Source organism: Hippoglossus hippoglossus, chromosome 11 (genome assembly GCF_009819705.1).
Source record: "Hippoglossus hippoglossus isolate fHipHip1 chromosome 11, fHipHip1.pri, whole genome shotgun sequence".
Classification (NCBI taxonomy): domain Eukaryota; kingdom Metazoa; phylum Chordata; class Actinopteri; order Pleuronectiformes; family Pleuronectidae; genus Hippoglossus; species Hippoglossus hippoglossus.
In genome coordinates, this window is record NC_047161.1 from 5,463,635 (window position 1) to 5,486,715 (window position 23,081).

A 23,081-nucleotide genomic window follows, 5' to 3' on the forward strand; every position below is an offset into this window, starting at 1 on the left:
GTTTCAGTTTTCTTGCTGCTGACTTCCGCTTTTTTCCAATTTTGACAACTTCCGCTGCGACGTCGGGTTCCCTCCCCACAGTTTGTGGCAACTTTTCGCTTCCGGCTTCGAGCGGGGACATGGAAAGAATCAGTGAGTTGTTGTTAATGAATAAATATAAGTCGAACTCCTTCACTACACAAACACACACATGTTAATATCATGGTGTAACATAATGGCGAGGGCTTTTATTTTGTTGTGTTGTCGAACTTGTGTGGTGAGGACAGTGTCGTGTTGTCACTGCTCCGCTCATCCTCCCCACATTTAATTTAATGTCTCCAGATGTAATGTCTGTCCGACTAACCACTGGCAACGTTAGCATCTAAAAGTCCCGGCATCACACCTCTCACTGTGGAGCGTCCTCGTTGTGTGTCCATTCAAACTCTTTTGTGTTGCCGTTGTGTGTGTCTTTGTTTTTCCCCTGCAGACGTGCCCCCCGCGGGCCCCATGGACCTGCCGCTGTCCCTGCTGGAGATGGGATGCTCCGGCAGGTTCGAGCTCGTCACGCACCCCCTCCCCGGGCAGCCTCTCCCTCCACACAGCACGGTCAGTGTGTGCTTTCACTTTTGCATTGGCACATTTAAAAAAAATCTTTGGAAAATCAGTTTTCATGGAACAATATCAGTGCTTTTTGATGTGTGAGTCATATTTTGCATGGTTCATTTTTGCCCACTGATTCCTGATACGTTTCCATGTATGTTTATAATCTGTTAGCAGTGTTTGTTATTGTGTGTTATTTGTCCCTGCTTGTATTTACACATGCAACTTTCTAACTGGCCCATCTTGACCAGGACTCCCTGTCCGAAGAGATAATGTGTCTCAATGGGACCTGAAGTGAAATGAAGAATATAGACAGTTAAATCTGTCTTGTGTAATTTGGCAGAGCTTAACTATGCGGCAAGAAATTATAATTTAATTACTGAAGGAACCAATGTCTTCCAGTGGTTATAAATAAATACAGTTCGTATCCTGTTCAGAACTTGTTTATACAAAACACTGTCCACCAGTGTTGCTAAGATATATTTTTTCTAAACTGTTCTATATTAGCCACTTACATTTTAATACCTTTTTTGTGCATTTTACATTTAATAGATGATTGAGAGTAATTACTGGGGAAAGCAGGAGGAACTGAACTGATGTTTGGTTTCATGCTCAGCCTCTTTGCCTCAGTTGCTGAATATCTCCTCTTTGCCTCCTCAGCTCCCTCATGGGCTCCCCCCCACCAGCCTGAACCTGGAGACAGAAGTGGAGAAACTGTTTCTACGGGACCCTTCCTGGCTTCCTATACACGACACTGACTTCGCCTTCCAGAAGTTTCTGAAGTACGTTTGTCTATGATGCCACAATAACGTACCTCAACTTATTTATTGTGGAGAAAATCTAAATACAGACACATATTCCTCTATTTATAGTTAGATAATGATAAGATATCGTTGTTATTGAACTGAATTGATAATCACATGTATCTAAAGATGTAACTTCTTCCACAGGGTGACTCAGAGAGAGTCTAACATCGATTCTCTACTCAAGTGCGCCCAGTCTCCGCTTCACTCTGGTCTCTCTGTTATCAGAGATCCCACCACAGGGATGCTGCAGGACTTCACAGAGGTATGCCACAAACACACTGGTCCCCTGTTCCCACTTTGCTTTTATTATATCTGTTAAAGTAGCATAATGTCATCTAGAACTGAAACAACTAGTTATTTATGAAGAAAAAATGGAAAATGTAATTTTCTAAGCTTCTCAAATGTGGATATTTCAGATTTTCAGAGTTTTACATGTTAATTATCTGAAAATCTGGGTTATGAACAGTCTCAGATTAAAAGAGTAAACCTGCAAGTAAAGGCTAATTCAACTACCACTAAGATCTGTCCTGTCTGTAATTCACTTTTAGGTTCTACTGGAGAACACCGGCCTCTCAGCAAAAAACTCACTTTCATTTCAACGCCAACCCGGGCCTCCGTCAGAGAGCCTTCGAGGAAGCAACACCAACTACCCCTTCCTTCCCGGTGAGATTTCTCTTCAGTAATTTAAGTTTTGCTCCTGTAGTAGAGATTCATACAAACTATAGCTGAGCTTGAGTGTGATTGCTTAGATAATATAGTCAAAGGGGGTCAATAAGAAAACATTGATACCATGATGAAATAAATGGAGGAATCTCAGTAGATTTTAAGTAGATTTTCTTGACAATCACTTGACAAAAATCTCAAAGTCGACACTTCACTTCCTCTGTTCCTCAGCAACACACCCTGAGTTATTACTGTGGCCTTATTATTTAGCAATATATTTGTTATGTTGATGTTCTCCACAGGAGGAATGGAGGAGCTGACACTGGACCAAATCAAGAAGAAATCTGAGCTGGAGGAGGACATTGACTTTGAAAATGGTGATTTTTAAATCTTGATTTGAAATCTAGTAAAATTATATCAATATTTTTCTTATTTCAACTCTTTATGGTCTTGTTTCTCATTTTTCCCTCACAGATCTTCTCAGAGTTCCACCCGGTCTTAAAGCTGGGATGGACTTCACTGACAAAGGTTAGATATCGTGTTGTCCTATGTTGAAATATCTTACAAGGGTCAAAATATAATTACTTATTATTTATTTTTGGAATTTCTTTCATCAAGATGCCAAAAGGGCAAAGCCAGAGGTCAACCTCCTGTCCCTCCTGTCCACATTTGATGACATTGCTGACTTGCAACCTGAGGCAGAGGAGAAGGCGGAAGGCAAAGGAGTTGAAGAAGCTCCTAAACTCCCCCGAACAAACAGTCTTGAAGACCTAGGCATCAAGGTATTTAAAATATAGTATGAATCTCTAATGGTCTGATTCCTTTTTATGTCTCATTTAATGTTTGAAATACATTGGTGTTTATTTGTGGTTGAGTCAGAAAGACAGAAAAAAGAGAACATACCTTTAAAATTTTAAAAGATGTGGCCATTAAACACTGCTGGGCCACGCCCCTGCTGTACTGTGTGTTGAAATCATTACGTATCATTAGGTCAGTAGGAGTTAATAACACTGCCTATACAGTAAAAATATAATATATTTCTACATGTTTTCATCATGCAAACGTATCTATAACATATATAACATTGGTTTATTTACGTATAGTGCAGTGCTTTTATTTTAAGAGAAAGAAATGTTACATAAAGAAATATGTCCGTAAAAAGGAGATTTGGTTTTCAACTAGATATTATTCCTGTAATTATTTCCCAAAACGATTGAATCCCAGTGTCGTATCCCTGCTGTTTTGTGTGTGATCTAAATTCCAAGGATGTTTAGAGCTGGTTTTCTTCCTCCGTCCTCAGGATGCTGAGTCATCCTCCGCTCCCTCAAAGAAAGGACAAGATGGCAAATCAAAGCCAAAAGAGAAGCCGGAGGAAAATAAGAAATGGGCGATCCCTGTCGACATCACGTCACCTTGTGAAGATTTCCATAAGCGCATCCCCAACCCAGCATTCAAAGTGGGTGTTGTTCCTCTGTTTATACAATCTACCTCTGTGTTTCTGTGTGATGAATTATTACATGAAAACCACTTTGCACGGTGTCCGAGCTTCCACTAATCTGTCTCCCTGCCGTCCTCTGCTCCAGTGGCCGTTCGAGCTGGACGTCTTCCAGAAGCAGGCTGTGCTCCGGCTGGAGGCTCACGACTCCGTGTTTGTAGCTGCACACACGTCAGCTGGAAAAACAGTGGTGGCCGAGTACGCCATCGCTCTCTCCCAGAAACACATGACAAGGTGTGTATTGGCTGGTACAAGTTAATTTTGTCTGCGCTGGCTGTGCATGTAGGCGTGCAGCCACACAGCTTTGTTAAGCAGCACTGGACCAGGCCCAACAAGTTACTGTGATGAGATGATATAAACAAGAGTTATAGACCCAACAAAACTGTAAAAGAAATAAGCATATGGATACAGTAACAAGAAAACTGGATTTAGAAAAGTATCGGCTAACATTTCATCATCTCTTGTGCCACCTGTAAAGAACAAGTCCCCATAGAAAGGACAAATCAATAAATAATAACACTCTCATAGAGTTAAAACATGAAATGTTAGAACAACAGTAAATTAATGGCTGGTTATTTTAGCAATTTTAGCAATGTACTAGCTAGCATTCAAACAGACAGAAAGCATAATATTAAAAATCATTATGTTTTTTATGTGATTGTGGGAAATCTAGTTTGTATGCATCAGGATTACCAGTGTACTTTTTCAAATCATATTCTGACCGTCTTCTGATAGGACCATCTACACGTCCCCTATTAAAGCTCTGTCCAATCAGAAGTTCAGAGACTTTAAAGCCACCTTTGGAGACGTCGGACTCCTGACGGGTGACGTCCAGCTCAGTCCTGAATCCTCGTGTCTCATCATGACCACTGAGATCCTCAGGTACGAAGGCCGATACGCAACAAATGTCACAAGCTTGTGTTTTTGAAATCAAGACGAACGAGCTTCTAGAGTCTTTGTCTCCTCGCTCAGGTCGATGCTTTACAACGGCTCAGAGGTCATCAGAGACCTGGAGTGGGTGATCTTCGACGAGGTTCACTACATCAACGACGCCGAGGTCAGGAACAGTCCCTGCTGCTTTTTCCTCAATATTCTGTAAAACTGATAGAGTAAAGAATAACAATCGTCCTCTCCTCTTTCATCATCTCTTTGTTTTTCCCAGAGAGGGGTCGTGTGGGAGGAGGTTTTGATTATGCTTCCTGATCATGTCAGTATCATTCTGCTCAGCGCCACGGTGCCAAATGCTCTCGAGTTTAGCGAGTGGATCGGGTAGGTTCCCGAAGCAATGAATATTAAAGAGCCATATGTGAAGCACCTGTCTCCATCTTGTGTATCTGTTCTGAAGCTCGCAAGTGAATAACAAATGCATTTTTGTATTCTTTGAACATTTCTCTTTCTTCCCTCTCAAACTTTTGTCTCCAGTCGTATTAAGAAGAAACACATTTACGTGATCAGCACAATGAAGAGACCTGTGCCTCTGGAGCATTATCTGTACACAGGAAACAGCAGCAAGACTCAGAAAGAGATGTTCCTGCTGGTGGATGCTGTAGGAAACCTCCTCACCAAAGGGTACCACAATTTTACCATCCGCAGCTGTTTGGAACATCAGTAGATGTTTTTTTCTTTACTGACAAAGATGTGTATTTGTTGTTCAGGTACTATACAGCCATCGATGCCAAGAAGGAGCGAACCAGCAAACACGCCCAATCATTTGGCTCAAAAAATACTTCTCAAAACACTTCATCCAGTCAGGTAATCCCTTCTTTTTATCTCCTCACAGCTTTTAGATATTTTTGTTTTCTCCTAACATCGTGAAAGTGTGTCTTCTTTTCATTCCTCCTCTCTGCGTTTTCCCCTCCAGGACAAAGCGGTGTGGCTCACCCTCCTGCACTTCCTGTCCCAGCGGCAGCAGACGCCGGTGGTGGCGTTCACCTTCTCTCGGACGCGCTGTGACGACAACGCCCGCTCTCTGGACTCCATGGACATGACCACGTCCAGAGAGAAGGCAGAGATCCACTCTTTTTTCCAGAAGAGCCTGAGTCGCCTGCGGGGAGGAGACAGACAGCTGCCTCAGGTAAAGAACGGCTGAGACACTCTTCTTCTTTCATGATCTCCAGATATGTGTATGTCAGTATGTAAGTCAACCACAATATGTGAAGTTAACACAAAATGCCATGTTTAGATCATGCTCATGAGGGGCCTGTTGAAGAGAGGCATAGCAGTCCATCACAGCGGTATCCTGCCGATACTGAAGGAGGTCATCGAGATGCTCTTCTCACGAGGGCTCGTCAAAGTCAGTCAGATGTTTCTATTCACCACTTTTAAGCTTCAATCTGCAAATGCACCATTACTTTGGTGATAAAACTATTCTTATGCATCTTCCCTACTTCGCCCAGGTGCTGTTTGCCACTGAGACATTTGCCATGGGAGTGAATATGCCCGCCAGGACCGTGGTGTTCGACAGCATCAGAAAACACGACGGCACCGGCTTCAGGAATCTGCTGCCAGGTTTGGTGCTCTCCCCTGTTTCTGTCTGTGTTTCCTCTCTTTCATCAGAATCCTCATTTATTATGCTCTTTCATCTCTGAGGATCAACTAGAGTTGAGGAAAACATCAGAATTTTGATCTGTTTTTATTCTTTTTTACTCTTCTTTCAGGTGAGTATATTCAGATGGCGGGCAGAGCCGGGAGGAGAGGACTGGACGCCACAGGCACCGTCATTATTCTGTGTAAAGCTGGTGTTCATGATATGGCCGACCTGCATGTCATGATGCTGGTGAGGCTCGCCATGTTTGAACTGTAACATCCACCTGCCACATGTTTATACCTCAGCCGGTTTGGTATTAAATCTTTGTGTTGTAAGGTGGGAGTTGCACATCGGTTTATTCATTTAGCATTTAATTACACAGTTGAGTGAGCTGTTTTAACTCGTTCTCCCTCTGTGGCTGTTTCCAGAGGAGCACTTCAATTTAAACGAGCCCTTCCATAGAATTAAACGATAGGAATTTTGTTCTCTCAGCAAAATGTACAAGAAGAATTTTCTCTCCTTCAATAATGTGAAGTTGTTTTATCTGTTCTCTGATATCTCTAGCAGTCTTTATGTTCATTATCATTTTCAAAAAAAAGGAAAAAACCTGAAATAGCAATATCGTAAAGTAATTGTCATCATCCTCTCTCTCTGGTTCAGGGTAAACCTACTATCCTCCAGTCTCAGTTCAGATTGACCTACACTATGATCCTCAACCTGCTGCGAGTGGAAGCGCTCCGAGTGACTGACATGATGAGGAGGAGCTTCTCTGAAAACCACAGAGACACTCAGGTACACACACAGACACCAGCAAAACAGATCTGATTATAAATGCTTAGCTGTATTCTGAAGGTCTGTCATAGAACAGTGAAATTAAGTTAAGAACACTACAAAGAAACAGCGCATACAGTTAAAAATAACTCAGACTAGAGAACAAGAAATGAAAAGCCTCTCTTCCTGTCCTGCTCTTCCTCTTTGCGCATTTCACTCGTGTTGTTTCAGAGTCACAACAACTGACAACTGTGTTTTTCTGTTTCCTTTCCTCTTCTTCTCTTCCTCCTGTTTCCAGACCCAAGAGAAAAGGATCGTTCAGCTGAAGCAGACGCTGTCCTCTCTGCCCCCCCTGGACACGGAGGGCCAGCTGTCCGACCTGATGCCTTACTACCACACAGTGACGGAGCTGCGAACCACCAACGAAGCCCTGCAGGTACGGGAACAGACACAATGAGCTGCAAGCGCATTCAGCTTTTATCCGCTGCTGGTTTATCATCCATTTCCCCCTCTGGTGGCAGCGAGCGATTCTGGAGTCTGTGAATGGTCTGAAAGCTCTGTCTGTGGGTCGAGTCGTGGTGGCTAACAACAAACAGCATCTCAACGCGCTCGGAGTTCTGCTACAGGTAGGTGTGCAATGTGAAAATATGTTGCAGGTCCCGCTGTGCTGAATCTTTCATTTGTTTAGGAATGTTTCAAGTTAATCTAGAACTAGATCAAGAACCGCTTTTAATTCAGAGATTTTGAATGACACCATCCATGAGTGATGATTGTGCGACGGTTTTCCCCTTGTTCTTTCTCTTGGTCTGTCTTTTTGACTCATCCGTCCTGTCTTGTCTCTGTGTCAGGTGTCCAATGACTCTGTGAATCGCACCTTCACGGCTCTCATCATCTGTGAGAAAGGCAACGAGGAGGCAGAAGGAAAAGGGAACAACGACAGCACTTTACCCCACCTGTACAACACAGCCCTGTTTATACCTGAAGGTTGGTCAATGTTCAGTTAACTACACATTAATGAAAAACCACCCACACATAGGATGTTTCCACAGAGCAGTTGGCGTCAGAGCAACAGTACAACTAACAATATTTTTCCTGTTAAGGTCCCTGCAGCCACACGGTGCAGAAGCTGAAGTTCCAGGACATTTCAGCCATCACAGTGAAAACCCTCAAAGTGATTCCCGACAGGATCATCGACAACTACAGCAAGAGGCAACAACCACGATTCAGGTCTGTGGGAATCTGCTGAAAATTGATATTAAAATCTAGTGCACCACCCAGTGTGAGTTGTATGGGTTCGCAAAAACCACATGCATGACAACATATATACGATTCACATACTGGACGACCAATGCTGTTCTACAGACTGACAGGTGGTGGCAGTACAATGGTAAGAAACAAGCTTGTTAACACAGATGTAAACAATGCTGGATTTAAAGTGAAGGAAATGCAGAAATTCTACATTAAAAATCCACTTTTGTTTGTTGATAAGAAATTTCCACTGGTTTGTATTGAACTATACTATTTTATTGTTGGGTACTGTGTGTGTAAGTTTCCTTTGGGATTAATAAAGTATCTATAAATCTCTGTATAATACTAAATACACAGACACCACCAACTATATTATGAGATTGTGAATATTTCTTACCCTGGACTCTACCCTGGAGTTCTACAGTCAAGCTTTATTAAAGCTGTTACTTGTCCATTATGTTTATCATAATACTTTGACTGTCATTGAATCAGACCAGTCAGCTCTCTCACAGTAAAAAAGGAGGTCATCTCCCTTGCGCTCTTCCTCAAGGCATCTCTCTCAGTGTCTTCATCACTCCATCTTGTCCCATAGACTCGACCCTCCCGGCCAAGCCATCTCCACGGCGACCCAGGAGCTCCTGCGATTGGCCGAGGCCAACCCCAGTGGCTTAGCTACCCTGGACCCCGTAAACGACCTCCAGCTGAAGAGCGTGCACGTGGTGGAGGACACCCTGAGGCTGCGCGTGCTGCAGGCGAGCCTCAAAGATTTCAACTGCATCCACACGCCCACTTTCGCAGATCAGGTGTGTGTTTGTTGTTAATTGTCGAATAATAATAATAATAATAATAATAATAATGTCGGATAATTGCCCTTTTGAGTTCTCGGAGGAGTTATTTATGTGTTTTTGAGGCGTGCTGTGCAGATTAATGATGAAGAAGGTGTTTCATTTCACTGTTTGTTATAAAAGACACACATTCCTCCGTGTGGCTGGTTGCACATTATTCATGCAGCTAATTAACTTCACCCCCCTACACAAGACACTTCCTTTGCAATCGGCCCCCTTTTGATGCCTCCTCTCATTTCTCCCCCTGATTCCTTTTATCCTTCCATCATTTCTCCTTTACTATCACAATAATAAAATCAAACTCCGCCACAGGATTTCTGCGTTGTGTAGGAGAGAAGATGCAAGAATCAGAGCCGGCTGTTTCTATAATTACCCATATAGGCTCGTAGCTGCAGCTCATCACTGCCTCACAGGAAACAGCATTTCAGCCATCACACACACACACTCACTCACACAATCACACAAGCTCATTACCTTGCAAGACAAGCTTTTCCTTGCTGTATCACAGTCTCCTCTCGTAGCCGTAGCTTTACGTTGTCTCTTTACAGCTCTGTAGGTCTTGGAAAGTGATGGTTGGAGCCGTACATCCGTCAGTTCAAGCTGTTAGTTTACAGTAATTGGCCTCAGTGGGTTTATGTAACAAATAGAGACAGAGACTCCCCTATGCTGACAGTGAGAATACAATAGAGAGCGTTTTCCTTTCCCTCGCCATAATTCCAGCGTTGCTTTGAAATCAGGTCAAGCGCTGCGGTGCTGCTGTTTGTGTACTCAAGTTAGGTGATCACGGCTTGTGTGTGTGTGTGTGTTTTCAGTTTGCTCGGGTTTCGGAGAGGATGAGTGTGCAGGAGGAGCTGGACCGGCTCCTGTTCCTGGCGTCAGACCAGTCTCTGTCTCTGCTGCCTGAATACCACCAGAGGATCAAGGTTTGGATCAGACGTCTGACTCGCTGTCATGATCTTTTTCTGTCGGGGCATTTTTTATGTTTTTTAAAGTCAGGTCACCTCCAGAGCTGCAGTCGAGGTCGAGCAACATCTGTGTATTGTTTTACTAATACAGTAATTTAATTTTGAGGGACAATACTAAAATGATCCGGTTCCATTTATACTTTCCTAGTCTTCTGTGATTTTAAATTGATAAATATGTGTTGTGACTTGTTGACAGAATGAATCTCGCCGATAGACGATGGTCTCCTCTTTCTCCGACTACCCAGAAATGAAGCCAAAGTATCCCAGATCCGGGTGCGAGGTCCCGCCAACCAATCACGAGTCAGTCTCGGCTGTCAATCATGACGTTTCACCCCATTTTTGTAGCATCAAATAACTAATACTTATATAACTAATACCTTACTGGGAAATTAACCCCTTAAACATACATCTGTGTGATAAGAACCACCTAAAATGACGGATACCATCTAATTTGAGTGTTTATTTTGGCCCATGTCCCATCCACTAACATGGAGGAGGAGGGGTTCATGGCCCATACTGCAGCCAGCAACCAGGTCGAGACGCTTTGGCTTCACGTTTGGGGAGCCGTCATTTCGTCCATCTTTAATGCAGTCTATGTTCTCGCCACATTGACTTCACACTCGCTTGTGATTTGCACGTGTGTGACATACCTCTCACCGCTGCCCTCAGGTGCTTCAGTCCCTCCAGTACGTGGACAGCAGCGGGGCGGTGCAGCTGAAAGGCCGCGTGGCTTGTCAGATCAGCAGCCACGAGCTGCTGCTGACCGAGCTGCTGTTCGAGAACGTCCTGAGCCCGCTGGCGCCTGAAGAGAGCGCCGCCCTGCTGTCCTGCCTGATCTTCTCACAGAAGACGCAGGTGGAGCCGCACATTACGACCACGCTGCAGGAGGTGAGGAGGAGCTGGTGTTTTCTTGTATCGTATAAAAAACCCCCCACAGATATTAAAGCGGCAGTGAGCATGATGTGTGTGTCCTGACACTCTTGCCTCCCCCACTGGTGACTCACACACACTCTCACATCGTATTACATTGTGCAGATTTGATGTATAACATCCTCGCCCTGCAGAAAGGACAATGGCACTCCACCAAACTACGTCCAATCTGTCACTTACTTATTAATTCTCTTGTCTCTGTTAAATCCGTCGGTGTTGTGTAAGTGCGTGCTCTGAACGCCTCCTGATACATGGAAGTGCTTTATGAGGTTTTACATTAGTGATGAACCGAGCCGTGTCCTAGAAGCGCGGACTCAACACGGCACGTTTGGTGAAACAGATTTCCTGTTCAAACCAAGAAGGCGTGAGTGATGCATTTAAGGGCGACTTGTTCAAGTAAAGTCTGACCGACTGCCCCTGCTTCTCTCTCTGTCTGCTTGTTTTTCAGGGAATCGGCCGGGTTCTGTCAGTGGCCCAGCGTATCGGAGAGCTGCAGAGGGAATGTGGGATACCGCAGACGGCCGAGGAGTTCGTAGGCCAGTTGAAGTTTGGTCTGACAGAGGTGGTGTACTGCTGGGCCAGAGGCATGGTGAGGTTTAATGCTAGGTTTCACCTGATTTTGACCCCCCCATGTACACTGGACTCGCACGTATGCGTTAACACTTGACGGCGACGATTGGTGAAATGCTAAATAGAAGTAAATTCACACTCAGATGAACACACCAGCTGCCTCTGCCACCTCTCCAACGCATACGTGCGAGTCCTGCGATGCACCTGCTTCTGGATATTCTGTGTTTCATCGTCCACTTTCTCTACAAATGAATCTGTAGCCCTCACTTCTCTTCACATAGGAGACACCATGTTTGTTCTAGTCCAGCTCTGCCTCCATTTTCAGATCCGATAACAAAGCAGACAGAGTCTACATCCCAGAGAAGCTTATTAATACCAGATGTAAATGCAAAGGCTTGTGATCAGATATTATTATTCAGGTAATCGGGTAGTTTTAAGATTAAGATAGCAACCTTTGATTAATCCTTTAATTGCTTAGTCGATAAAATGTCAGTCGTAAATTCTGTTTGGACCCAGGAGAAAATTTTAATCATGACAAAATCTCAAGTTCTTTCAAATTTCCTTCTGGATGTACATTATGCTCCTGATCCTAACCTCCTCTGCACAACCCTCTTGTTACATCACACACCGTCTCACCTTCTCCGGTCCCGTCCTGCTGCCGCTCGTCCCCTCCACCAGCCGTTCGCAGAGATCGCCCTGCTCACAGACGTCCAGGAGGGCACGGTGGTCCGCTGCATCCAGCGCCTGGATGAGGTGCTGAAGGAGGTGCGACAGGCCGCCCGCATCGTGGGAGACTCTGTCCTGGGCAGCAAGATGGAGAAGGCCTCGCTGGCCATCCGCAGGGACATCGTCTTCACCGCCTCCCTCTACACCCACTGAGAGGAGGGAGGCGGGTGAGAGTGAGGACGGATGTGTCTTAATGTGGGAGGTGTGAGAAGGATAGACGTGTACGAGGGAAGTGAAGAGGTGGTGTGTGTGTCTTATCATGTTTCTGCTGACACGTGCTGTGTGTGCCTACAATACATGTGGATGTTTACATGACAAATTTCTGACCAGGAAGAAATTAATGATTTTTAACCAACACGCCAAACGACACGAGGAATGAAACCCTGGATTGTAATTTATTGTACAGTAATAAAATCTGTATTAAATAAAACGTCATATGATGTGTTTTTTATGTCTCTGCGCTGACAGCCACTGGGAGGAGACATTTTGTTTTCAGGTTGTCCGTCTGTCCCTTTCTTGTGAACATGATATCTTAAGAACACTTTGAGGGGATTTCTTCAAACTAGGTACAAACATTCAGATCGACTCAAGGATGATCTGATTAGAATTTGGTCATCAAAGGTCAAAGGCCATGGTCGCTGTGAGCTCATAAAGCGGGTTTTTTAACCTTGTGGACACAGTATCTCAGCAACACCACAAGGGACTCCTATCGAATTTGGTACAAACATTAAGTTCGACTCGAGGATGACCTGATTCTGGAGGTCAAAGGTCAAGGTCATGGTAGCCTCACAAAACATGAGTTTAGCCTCTTGAACATGACATCTCAAGGGAATTTCTTCAAATTTTGATTTCAGTGGTCAATGTTTAAAGGTCACCGGGTGACTGGAAAAAACGCTATGTAGACTGAAACTGCACTGGTTGACGGAGGCATACAAACACAGGGAGGCGATTCTGGGTTTTCCTGAGAAAATTGAATACATATATTTATTATTTATTTCTCATTCTGATTCATTTGGCCCATCTCTTCTTGGGATTTTAGGTCAAATAGGAAATGATCACATACTAAATTGACTCATTAATGAGCTTTTCTCTCTTCTTCCAGGCATAATTAGCTCATGTATATATTTAAATTATAAGAGATATGCATCATCCCCAGTCTCTTCCCTTAAAGGTTTCTGACCTCATGCAGGGAAACAGCCGTGTGAGGACAACATGATTAAACCAGAGGTGGTGACACGTCAGGAAAAGGGAAGATGAGATGGAGAGGCTGGCTCTTTGTTGTGTTGGAGCAGTGATGTTCCAGCCTCCGCGTGTGCGTGTGCGTGTGTGTGTGTGTGTGTGTCCTCTCCTCCCTCCCTCAGTCAGTCAGTGAATCTGTCGCTTTAAGACAACGGTAGCTTTGTGTCTGATTAATTCAATGTACAGGCGACGCGTTAGTGGAGAAACCTGGTTAGAGGAAGCCGGAGGAGACTGAGCCGCCGCACAACATCTGGATTTACGCACTAATAACACCTGGAGCTGCTGGTTTATGATCAGTATTATTAGCCTAATGAACAGTGGGGGTGTTTTTTTTTTTTTTTAAAAGATGAAGACATGTTGAGGATGGATTGTTTGGAGTAAAAGTCTGCATCACCGCGCGATAGGAGGATTTTTCTATCCATCAGCTGGAGTAAAAAAAAAAAACATCCGCTCACAGGAGGAGGAGAGAAGATCATGTCATCAGAAAAACACGGTGGGTTCTGCATGTGGAGAATCTGGAGAAATGGGTTCTAGTTTGATTTCGTCTGTTTGGTTCGTGGATTCACATCAGATCCTTATTTTGTGTGTGTGTGTGTCTGTGTGTGTCTGTGTGTGTCTGTCATCTGCATCAACCTCCGGCTCCATCCGCACAGCAGCGCTGCTCCTATAGGATGATGCGCCGCTGTGTGTGTGGGTGCAGCCCGCAGAGAGAAACCACCACAGGGCCTCACATCCACAACAATAAACTCACACCATCACACTTTCTATATCTGTGATTTATCTCTAACTGTGTATTTCATTCATCATTTCACATATTGTCTGAATAACATGTAAAACACTCACATCTGGAATTCAAACTACAGCCATTTTATGTTGAATTTATCATAGTTTTTTTTTTTATTCCTTTTCTTTTCTCCATGTGCCTCATCATCATCATCATTACGCACGAGCCCACGCACATCTCTCCCGACGTTAGTGTGGGTGTCCTTTTTGCACGTGCACGCCCCCACTCTGCGCGTGTTGAACAGCCTATAATAATAAGAATGACATCTGCTGCACATCACGTGTTTCGTGATGTTGAAGCTCAGACTGTAAACTATTAAAACTGTAAAGTGTCTGATTCCCTGATGAGATGTATGTTGGGATGGTGCTGAGCCCAGGGGCGCTGCAAGGGACTTTGGGGCCCCAGGCAACAGGGACCCCCGCCCCCCTTAATTTATAATCTCTAAAATCAAAGTTTTTGGCAGAAAGCTCATGACACTGGGTCTCGTTATGCCTGCTGCACAGTACAGGATCATTTGAATCCCATAATCTTGCCAAAAGAGCCAGTATATTTACGATTTGAAATCCGGGACAGAAAAAGGAACAGCGTTTGGGGCGGGTGAGCAGAAACCCACAATAGTGAAAGAGAGTGAGCTGATGTCACCAACGAGATCTTGAGTTCTTGCCTACGACGTAAATACAAGTTTTGTCTCCTGTGGCCGGTGGACAAACTTGTGGAATAGTGGCAGCAGCGTGAGAGTTTGTTCAATGTGTCCAACAAGACGTGAGAACATTAAGCGAACCAGCTGATGACGCTGGCAGTCCACCTCCATGTTTGAGATCTGAGGACCACGTGAGTTTCTGTGAAGTCTGTGGAGCGGCCACTTAGAAGTTGTTTAGACGCCAAGTGTCCGGTCCTGCGTCTCGACTGGATCGTCTCGTGTGTCTCACGATAATAAAAGGTCGTCATGTTTGTGGTGTCCCACATTGAAACAATCGTAATCGTCCAGTGTGCAGCAGGCATTTTAAGTTTTTGACTATGATGTTGCCTGTACATCATCGATCATAGAATTTAAGGGAAATTGTAGTTGTTGTGTACTGACTGTATTCTGTGGTACAGGGGATTTACACACACTGCAGATCATCCTGAGTGCAGCTGAGTATCTGGTGAGACAGAAAACCAGAAGAAATATGAATAAAGGCCCTTAAATGGTACCAGTATGTTCTTGTCACTTTAAATGTCCACACTGGTCACTCATCTTCAACATCATGTTTTTATCCTAATCTTCATTAATCATTTAAGTCCCTGCTCCTCACATCTGAAAATATCCTGAGACTCAACAAACCTCTGAGGATCATTTGTGAAATGTAACTTTAGATGGTGCAGAAGAGTCTCATGATATAATATATTGATACACATTAATATTAGGTGATCCAGTGCAGTGAATTGACCGGATGGAGCAGAACATTCACTAATCTCGTCGTTAATCTAATACCATTACGCCAGATTACAACAGATGGAAATTAGCAACATGATTTATCTGGTGCAAAACATTTACTGTAAACACTGTTGTTAAATAAACCAAATAAATACAGTCTTATTCTACCATTAAAAAGGTCACTTCATGATTAATTGCAGCAAAAAAAAAATATTTACAATGAATGTTGATACCTTGATTTGGAATAAAACTATTATGTGGTTAGTATTCAGTGAAAATGTGGAATAACATTATGGTTATAGAATAACCCTAACCCTGGTGACTGATGAATGCTCATCTTCATATAATTAAACGTTTAAACATTTCAGCTCAATTTCAATAAATATAACAGACAGAACACAACATTAGTAAGTTTAATAAAATAATAGGTACAACAAATTAATTACTAATGTACATTAATGTACATATAATATATATAGTATATATAGTATATATAATTTGATCCACCCATACATACAACTATCCATCCTTACATCTATCTATCTATCTATCTATCTATCTATCTATCTATCTATCTATCTATCTATCTATCTATCTATCCATCCATCTATCTATCTATCTATCTATCTATCTATCTATCTATCTATCTATCTATCTATCTATCTATCTATCTATCTATCTATCCATCCATCCTATCTGCCTATATACATATAAACGCTCTAACCTGCACACATAAGGACACGTCTATCCTAATATCTCCTTAAACTTATGTACAAACACAGTTTTTACGTGCTTGTGCAATCATCTTATCTTATCTTATCCATCCATCCATTTCCCTCCTGTTTATCCACATTCAGTTTGTCAAACCCAACAACAAGGTCGGTGGTTTTAAAACGTTTTGGCTCCTTAAAACAAAGTAATATCTGCCTCTGACCCATCATCAGTGGCTGCACGCGTCCACATGTAATAATGTTAAATTATTCACAAGAACAAAAATAAACCTCTGAAGACGGAGGACGTATCTTGTCAGTCATCTCACCGCTTTCGGATTTGAGGCTCACTCTCGACCGAAGAACTGAAAATTAATAAAGATGAGATGAAGCAGAGGAAAGTTGGATTTCCACTTCAATCTGGATTAAAATTAGTAAACATGATGTCGTCAGAGGTGTAAAAATTAAACAACTTTGTGATTCAAGCTGCTAAATTGAAAAGGGGCTGATTGAAGTGGTTTCAGTTGTATCACACAATCCTCGTCAGCAGAATTGGCCGCCCTTTAGGTTGGGAATACTTCAATAAGATATTTCTTTATATAATTTGGTGCTTTTTCTCATTAATGAATTAAAATCAAATATCAAAATATCTCATTTCGATGAGGATTCACCTGAAAAGCCTCTAAACTATCGTTTCTTTCCTCAGTTTCAACCCATATCTGATTATCTTCATTCCACTTTCAATGAAAACACTTCTCCAAATGTAAATATAAAGTATATCATGGCCACTGGGTTAAAACTACCAGGTCACTCACTCCATATTTATCTTGTCTCATGTTTGTCAAGCTGCCCGTCATGTTGTTGTAACCTTTTAAAGGTGTCCCTTCCCCTTGTGCTCGCTCGCTCCTTCCCCCTCTGTCTGTTTCTGGTCCAGTTCCTGCTTGTGACGGAGTCGGGTACTGTTACGTAAAGCCGCTCCCCGAGCACAAGTCGTCAGCCCTCATCACTCAGCCGCTCCGCGCTCATGACCGCCTCCTGCTCTCCTTCTTCGCTCTCTCATTTCATGCTCACCTCCATCTATCTCCGTCTTCCTCCCTCCGCCCTCCTCATGTCCCTGTCAGAATGGATCACCGCTCCCTGCGCCGCATCCCCATTGTGAAAACACAACTCCCCCATCAGTCATTTTCAGTGTTGAACAAACTGCTGGGACGTCCAGCAGCAGATCGGACCATCAGAGGAAGTTCTTCAGTGGTAATGAAGATTGTGTTGAAGGGAGACAGAGAGAGGAAAAGGCCTCTTCCTCCTCTTTTTCTTTAGAAGTGAAAACGTCAATCACTGTCATCATTAGCACACAGGCTGGAAAATATGAGTTTTTTCCCTCTGGTTGTCTTCTGAAGTCTTGCTGAGGAGCTGTGGTCTGTGTTATTGTGTAATCTCCTCCTCAACACTGAGATGAGACATAGAACATCCAGCATGCGGACAAATGTGTGGCCGCACTCGAGTTAGATAACATGTCCTCATCTCTTTCTTTTATTGTTCTTCCTCTGGTCTATTTCTGATTCCTCTCCTACCTGCTTCTTCTTCTTCTTCTTCTTCTTCTTCGCTCAGGTCTCGATGACTCTGGCCGTCAGACCATGCAGCCTCCTCCGTACCTCTCCGGCCCGCAGGACCCCAACGTACCCCAACACCCCAACATGCCTCCTGCGCCGGGCACCCAGCCCAGCTACCCTCCGCCACCCCCTCCCCCGGGCTCAGAGGGCTACCTCCAGGAAACTCAGTTCCACTGCGGCCCGATGGGGCCTCCCGGGGCCCCGCAGGGCTACACCGTCCAGACCCAGGGACCCGGAGGCCCCATGTCTCACCCGCCCGTCGGATACCTCCACCCGGGTTACCCACTGCAGCTGCAGCCGTGCACGGCTTATGTACCCATCTACCCAATGGCATCGGTGAGTCACAGACAAGTTTTCCAAACTATTTCACAGGTCTGACATCAGTTTGCTGCAGGATTGCACCGGTCTCTGTTTAGAAAGTCAGCATCCTGTACATTGCACATCACATATAATAGCTGTTACCTCTCAGGTCTGACGGATGGAGTTTTTTATTTATTTATTTAACACTATTTTACGGGAACATAGTTTCAAAATAATTTACTAGACAGATGCTTCTGCTGCATTAAAAGAGTGTTGATTTTTTACTTTTCTCAAATCTTTGCTTTTGTATGACAGAGTTTTCCCTCTCTAGGTTTAAAAACTATTGAAATGAGATCATTAGGTCATCTAGGGATTAACGCACCGATCAAACACTGCACAATCCCCGGTTCACATCTGACTTGTGGGAAATGTGTTGCATGATGGTCCCTGTCTCTGTTTCTCTTCACATCCATCAAAGGGAAACAATCCCCAAAACAATGACTGAAACAATTCGATCATTGTCAGTCTTTTGCTGAACAAAGGTCTGTGAGGAGGTATCGCTTCGGCAGAAAGGATCAGTTCCTCTTTTGTTCCCTTCATTTTCTGCATATTGTTGATTCTGAATCATGTGTTTACACGACTGTAGCCTAGAGTAAAAATGAAAGTGGTAACATTAGGCACAGGAAAGCGAATGTGAGTCATCAAACTAATTAAAGTCTAATTGCTTTTGTGCAAACATGTGTCCTCATTTAAAGACCAGAGCTGATTATGAGTCTTGATTTATGTCAATGAAATTAATGTCTACATTTCCTGGCAATATATATATTTAATGTTCATGCACATATATTCTTAAGGGGTTGTGGATAGAATGCAAGGTCAATGTTTTTGTGTATGTGTGTGTGTCTGGTTTCTATTTGATCAAACAGTATTTTTATTGAATTTTCTTACTTCACAGAATAAACTAAATCAGAGGAGACAGTAGTTCAGGCTCAGGAGACAGATTGTAAAATAATGGAAGAATAATCAGGTCCCAGATAATTCAAATATGGCTGCCTTTGTAAAAACGATCTGTTTTAAAATGTAGAAGGAAATCAATGTCATCAGCCGCACAGTCGTCCTTGCGTTAGTCAGACGTTCCTGATCATCCTGACAAGACTTCAGGCTTTTCCCGACTCTTCTGTTGGACGCAGACGAGCTCTATTTGCGAAACAATTCTCTTTTTAGTGCGCTCAGATTTCTCCTCCCGAGCCTGGCAGTTAACAGTAATTACAGCCATGAGCGTTCACGAGATCCTTACACAACGTAAGATGGTGGCCACGTCTGAGCTCTGCAGGTTGAAATCAAAGCTGATAAAAAATGTCCATTTGGCTTTGAAGGTTAATCATCAGGGGCTCTGGTCTCTAATTAACTCTTCTCTGATTTCTACTATTTCCTTTTTCGCTTCCTGTCCGACATGAGTAATCCTTCCCCGCTCATCCCACCGACCTCTTCCTCATCACCTTCTTCCTGTGTTGTGTAGTGTTTTCTAATCTGCTGATGTACTTATGATCTCTGTCTTCTTTTCGGTCTCTCTCTCGGCTCAGGGTCAGCCCTACATGCCAGCAGGAGGAGCCCACCCAGGAATCCCACCGGGCCAGCTTCATCCCATGCAAATGCCGCCCAGCATCACTCTAATGGACCGCCGGCCGCCCCACGACTACCTGCCCATCGCCGTGCTCACCACCGTCTGCTGCTTCTGGCCGACAGGCATCATCGCGATCATCAAAGCTGTGCAGGTACATGCTGCTTCGTATCATCTGTTTGTTCTTTGGGGTTTATTACCTCCACCAAGGACGTTAAAATAAAAATCAAATCAAGCTGCACCAAACTGCTCCTCTAAATATGAGATTTATAAATTAACAAACCAACAAACACAGTCGTGAAGACATAACCTCCCAGGCAGAGATAATAATGTTGCCTTTTTACCACAGATTGTGATGTGAACGCATCTTAAAGTTATGATAGGATAAGACAGATTAAATATCCTTTATCCAAGCAAGAAAATTGCGTTTGTTGATCCACTGCACTTCCAGACTGAAATATCTCAAGAACTAGTGGAGGGATTTTGTACATTCATGGTCCCCAGAGGATAACTCCCCCTGACTTTGATGATCCCCCGTCCTTTCCTCTAGCGCCACCATGAGGTTCACAGTGTTTGTTTTGAGTGAAATGTCTTCTTGGATTGTATTTCCTAGAGCTTTACTCCAATCATTCATGTTCCCCATTTTCTGAATTGGAGTGCACTGGTTGGTTCAGCTTCTGTCGAGTGCACAGGTCCAAAACAAATAAATCCAAATGACCCTGGTGTCATTTTATTTGCTGCTGACCCACAGTATCAATTTAGTCACATCACCAGGATGAACTCAAAGGAAGTGAATAAATCATGGACGTCAGGTAAATTAATGAATCCCCCATTAAAGAGATTATTCTTATTTTAATGGCCCGTGCGTTATATAAATGTCAATTAAGAAACACAGCAGAGATATTCATGGTCGTAAACAAACCCACAGACTTGCATGTGAATGATGTGATCGCTCGGAAAGATCGTTCATCCCTGAAAGCGAGTGTGGAAACAGGATGTGACAGGTTTCTCTTTTCTTTTTTTTCCCATCAGACTAGAGAATATGTGAAATAACCGAATGAGTCGCTTGTTTACAGTTGAATCTGCTGTAAATGAACTGTGAATGAACCACTTTTTAAATTATGCAGAATCAGGGGGGAACAGTTTAGAGGGGAAACTGCAAAATCTGCGAGTGTCAGGATTTCGATTAGACGTGCAGAAATAGTCCCGTTCAGTGCAGTTTGCAGCTGCAGCATCATTACACCCGGAGTTCATGCATTTGCACGACGTCTGCAGAGTGTGCTCGAGTTACAAGCCCTTCATTGAAGTGGAGGGTGAAGCTAGAAAAAGCTCAGTCCGGTGTCTCTCAACCTTCATGTGGTGTTCTGCTGTTTACCTCTGCGGTGACGGGCAACATGCACATGACACACCACGTTACGTAACCGCTCCACTGTCGGTGCAACGGGACAGAATGGATTTTCTCTCCTCTGGGCGCCCTCAGCCGGCTGTGAGTTGAGCCGAGCTGACAGGGCGTGGACGCACCGGTCCGAGCCCGTGTGTGTGTGTGTGTGTGTGTGTGTGTGTGTGTGTGTGTGTGTGTGTGTGTGTGTGTGTTGTTATGGCCTGTTCATATCTCGTGGTGTGGGGGCCCCTTCTCCCCACGTTGGGTCCGTGCCGCAGTGAAATCGATCCATTCGCGGTGTTTCAGACTCTCTCCTGCCCCCCCACTGCATCTTCCTGTTACGTAACACACTTTCTAATTGTCTCTCCCCCCTGCATCACTTATAGGTGCGTACGGCGATAGCCCGAGGGGACATGGTGACGGCGGAGATAGCCTCGCGAGAGGCGCGCAACTTCTCCTTCATCAGCCTGGCCGTGGGCATCGCCTCCATCGTGCTGTGCACCATCCTCACCGTGGTGGTCATCATCGCCTCGCAGCACCACGACGACGACTGGGAGCCGTAGAGGGGGGAATTGTGGCATAAAATTAGCTATAGCTGACTACTCTTAATTGTCTGGTGGAATATAGGAGCTGTGAAAAATGCACTCAAACTGCTAAAGCTTCGCTGGCCCTCTGTGTACAGCCACACACACACACACACACACACACACACACACACACACACACACACACATACACAATCACACACACATAGCTCTGACTTAACCTGCTGCCGTCAAACACACACCAAACGACCAAAAAAAAAACCCCACAACCAATCACAGTTGACATTCAAACCAAACACAAGCAGCTGTCAGCCGAGGCCCATATTCTGTGCAGCCTGACACGAGCTGCAGGAGGGAAACGAAGCTCCTTGTGTTAACAGTTCATTTGATGCTATTTGATTTATAGGGCCTGATGTAAGTAAGACGAGCGGGACAGGCCACTGCGTGTTTCTGCCCTAAACCTCGACAGAAGAAGACGCCACATTCAAAGAGGTGTTTTAAGGATAAATACACACAAGTAACTACACATGTTTTCCTCTTAAAAAACACAAAAAAAAAGTGCCATGTTGAAGTAGTGTTGTTTTTCCCGAGTAGTGTTATTGTCGCTGATACAACTAGAGACTGTCAAATGGATTTAAAGTGTCAGCCGGGCTGATCAATACACATTCAACACAACAAATGGACTCGCAAAGTGACTCGCTGACCACACACAGTATTTATTTTGCATTTGTCGTCTGTGTGGACATTTAAGCTGGATGATATCATGCATAACTTATGACTTCTGTGTCTGTTAATTTATTTAAAAGCTTTTTATTTATTAACTTATTCAATATCTACCCGCACACTGACGTTTCTCTGCAGCTACATGTTTGATTTGGCTTAGATTTGATATCTTATGATGTTGATGTTGCACTTTATAGTAACCGAGATGACATAGCTGCTTAGATTCATAGCTCTCATAGTGCATGATCAATATAAATTTAGGCTAATGGGCTTTCGGTGCAAAAGAAAAAAGAAGAAAAAGCTTGTCTCCCGGCTGCTGTTGTTGGGAATATTTCTTAAAAGTTTCTATTAGTGTGTGGTACAGTATTTTTCAAAGTGTTGAACTTTCAAAAGGAGAAAAAGAGACGATTTGGATGACAAGTATTTGAATCTTGGGATGGAAAATAGTAGTTTAGAAGTGTGTCGGCCTATTTTGTGTTGCACATCTCTTTGCTTTTTCAATCTCAGACACAGTGTGTGAGACTTTAGTGCAACATTAGACTCTTTGAGGCAACACAACCCTGCATGTCATCCTTCGTTTGTTTCCGTTTTGTCCTGAATATTGAGGCTAGATGTGCGGCCGTGAG

The 23,081-nt window shown here is 43.8% G+C and overlaps 2 protein-coding genes across 2 annotated transcripts; both read left to right on the forward strand.

Annotated features, from left to right (window-relative positions):
* The first annotated feature begins 23 nt into the window (after positions 1–23).
* skiv2l (SKI2 homolog, superkiller viralicidic activity 2-like) lies at positions 24–12,589 on the forward strand. Its single transcript, XM_034599112.1, has 29 exons — positions 24–132; positions 467–585; positions 1,240–1,361; positions 1,530–1,647; positions 1,934–2,048; positions 2,351–2,425; positions 2,523–2,576; positions 2,667–2,830; positions 3,349–3,504; positions 3,632–3,777; positions 4,279–4,425; positions 4,516–4,600; positions 4,706–4,812; positions 4,966–5,112; positions 5,199–5,295; positions 5,405–5,617; positions 5,726–5,836; positions 5,940–6,051; positions 6,201–6,319; positions 6,731–6,862; positions 7,140–7,277; positions 7,363–7,467; positions 7,690–7,825; positions 7,942–8,068; positions 8,682–8,892; positions 9,747–9,857; positions 10,569–10,787; positions 11,278–11,418; positions 12,078–12,589. Exons 1-29 carry the CDS (start codon positions 120–122, stop codon positions 12,276–12,278), a joined length of 3,741 nt encoding a protein of 1,246 aa, XP_034455003.1. The 5' UTR covers positions 24–119; the 3' UTR covers positions 12,279–12,589.
* Positions 12,590–13,406: 817 nt separating this feature from the next.
* prrt1 (proline-rich transmembrane protein 1) lies at positions 13,407–22,270 on the forward strand. The gene is made up of 4 exons (XM_034599150.1): positions 13,407–13,857; positions 17,884–18,221; positions 19,769–19,960; positions 21,574–22,270. The coding sequence occupies exons 1-4, from the start codon at positions 13,839–13,841 to the stop codon at positions 21,748–21,750; spliced, it is 726 nt and encodes a 241-aa protein (XP_034455041.1). The 5' UTR covers positions 13,407–13,838; the 3' UTR covers positions 21,751–22,270.
* Positions 22,271–23,081: the final 811 nt, after the last annotated feature.

Bases quoted from the DNA above. Each gene is read 5' to 3' on its own strand.
- skiv2l (XM_034599112.1), top strand. The intron at 3,778-4,278 runs GTGTGTATTGGC...GTCTTCTGATAG, and splicing joins TCCCAGAAACACATGACAAG to GACCATCTACACGTCCCCTA. The intron at 6,052-6,200 runs GTTTGGTGCTCT...CTCTTCTTTCAG, and splicing joins CTTCAGGAATCTGCTGCCAG to GTGAGTATATTCAGATGGCG.
- prrt1 (XM_034599150.1), top strand. The intron at 18,222-19,768 runs GTGAGTCACAGA...CTCTCGGCTCAG, and splicing joins CCATCTACCCAATGGCATCG to GGTCAGCCCTACATGCCAGC. The intron at 19,961-21,573 runs GTACATGCTGCT...CATCACTTATAG, and splicing joins CGATCATCAAAGCTGTGCAG to GTGCGTACGGCGATAGCCCG.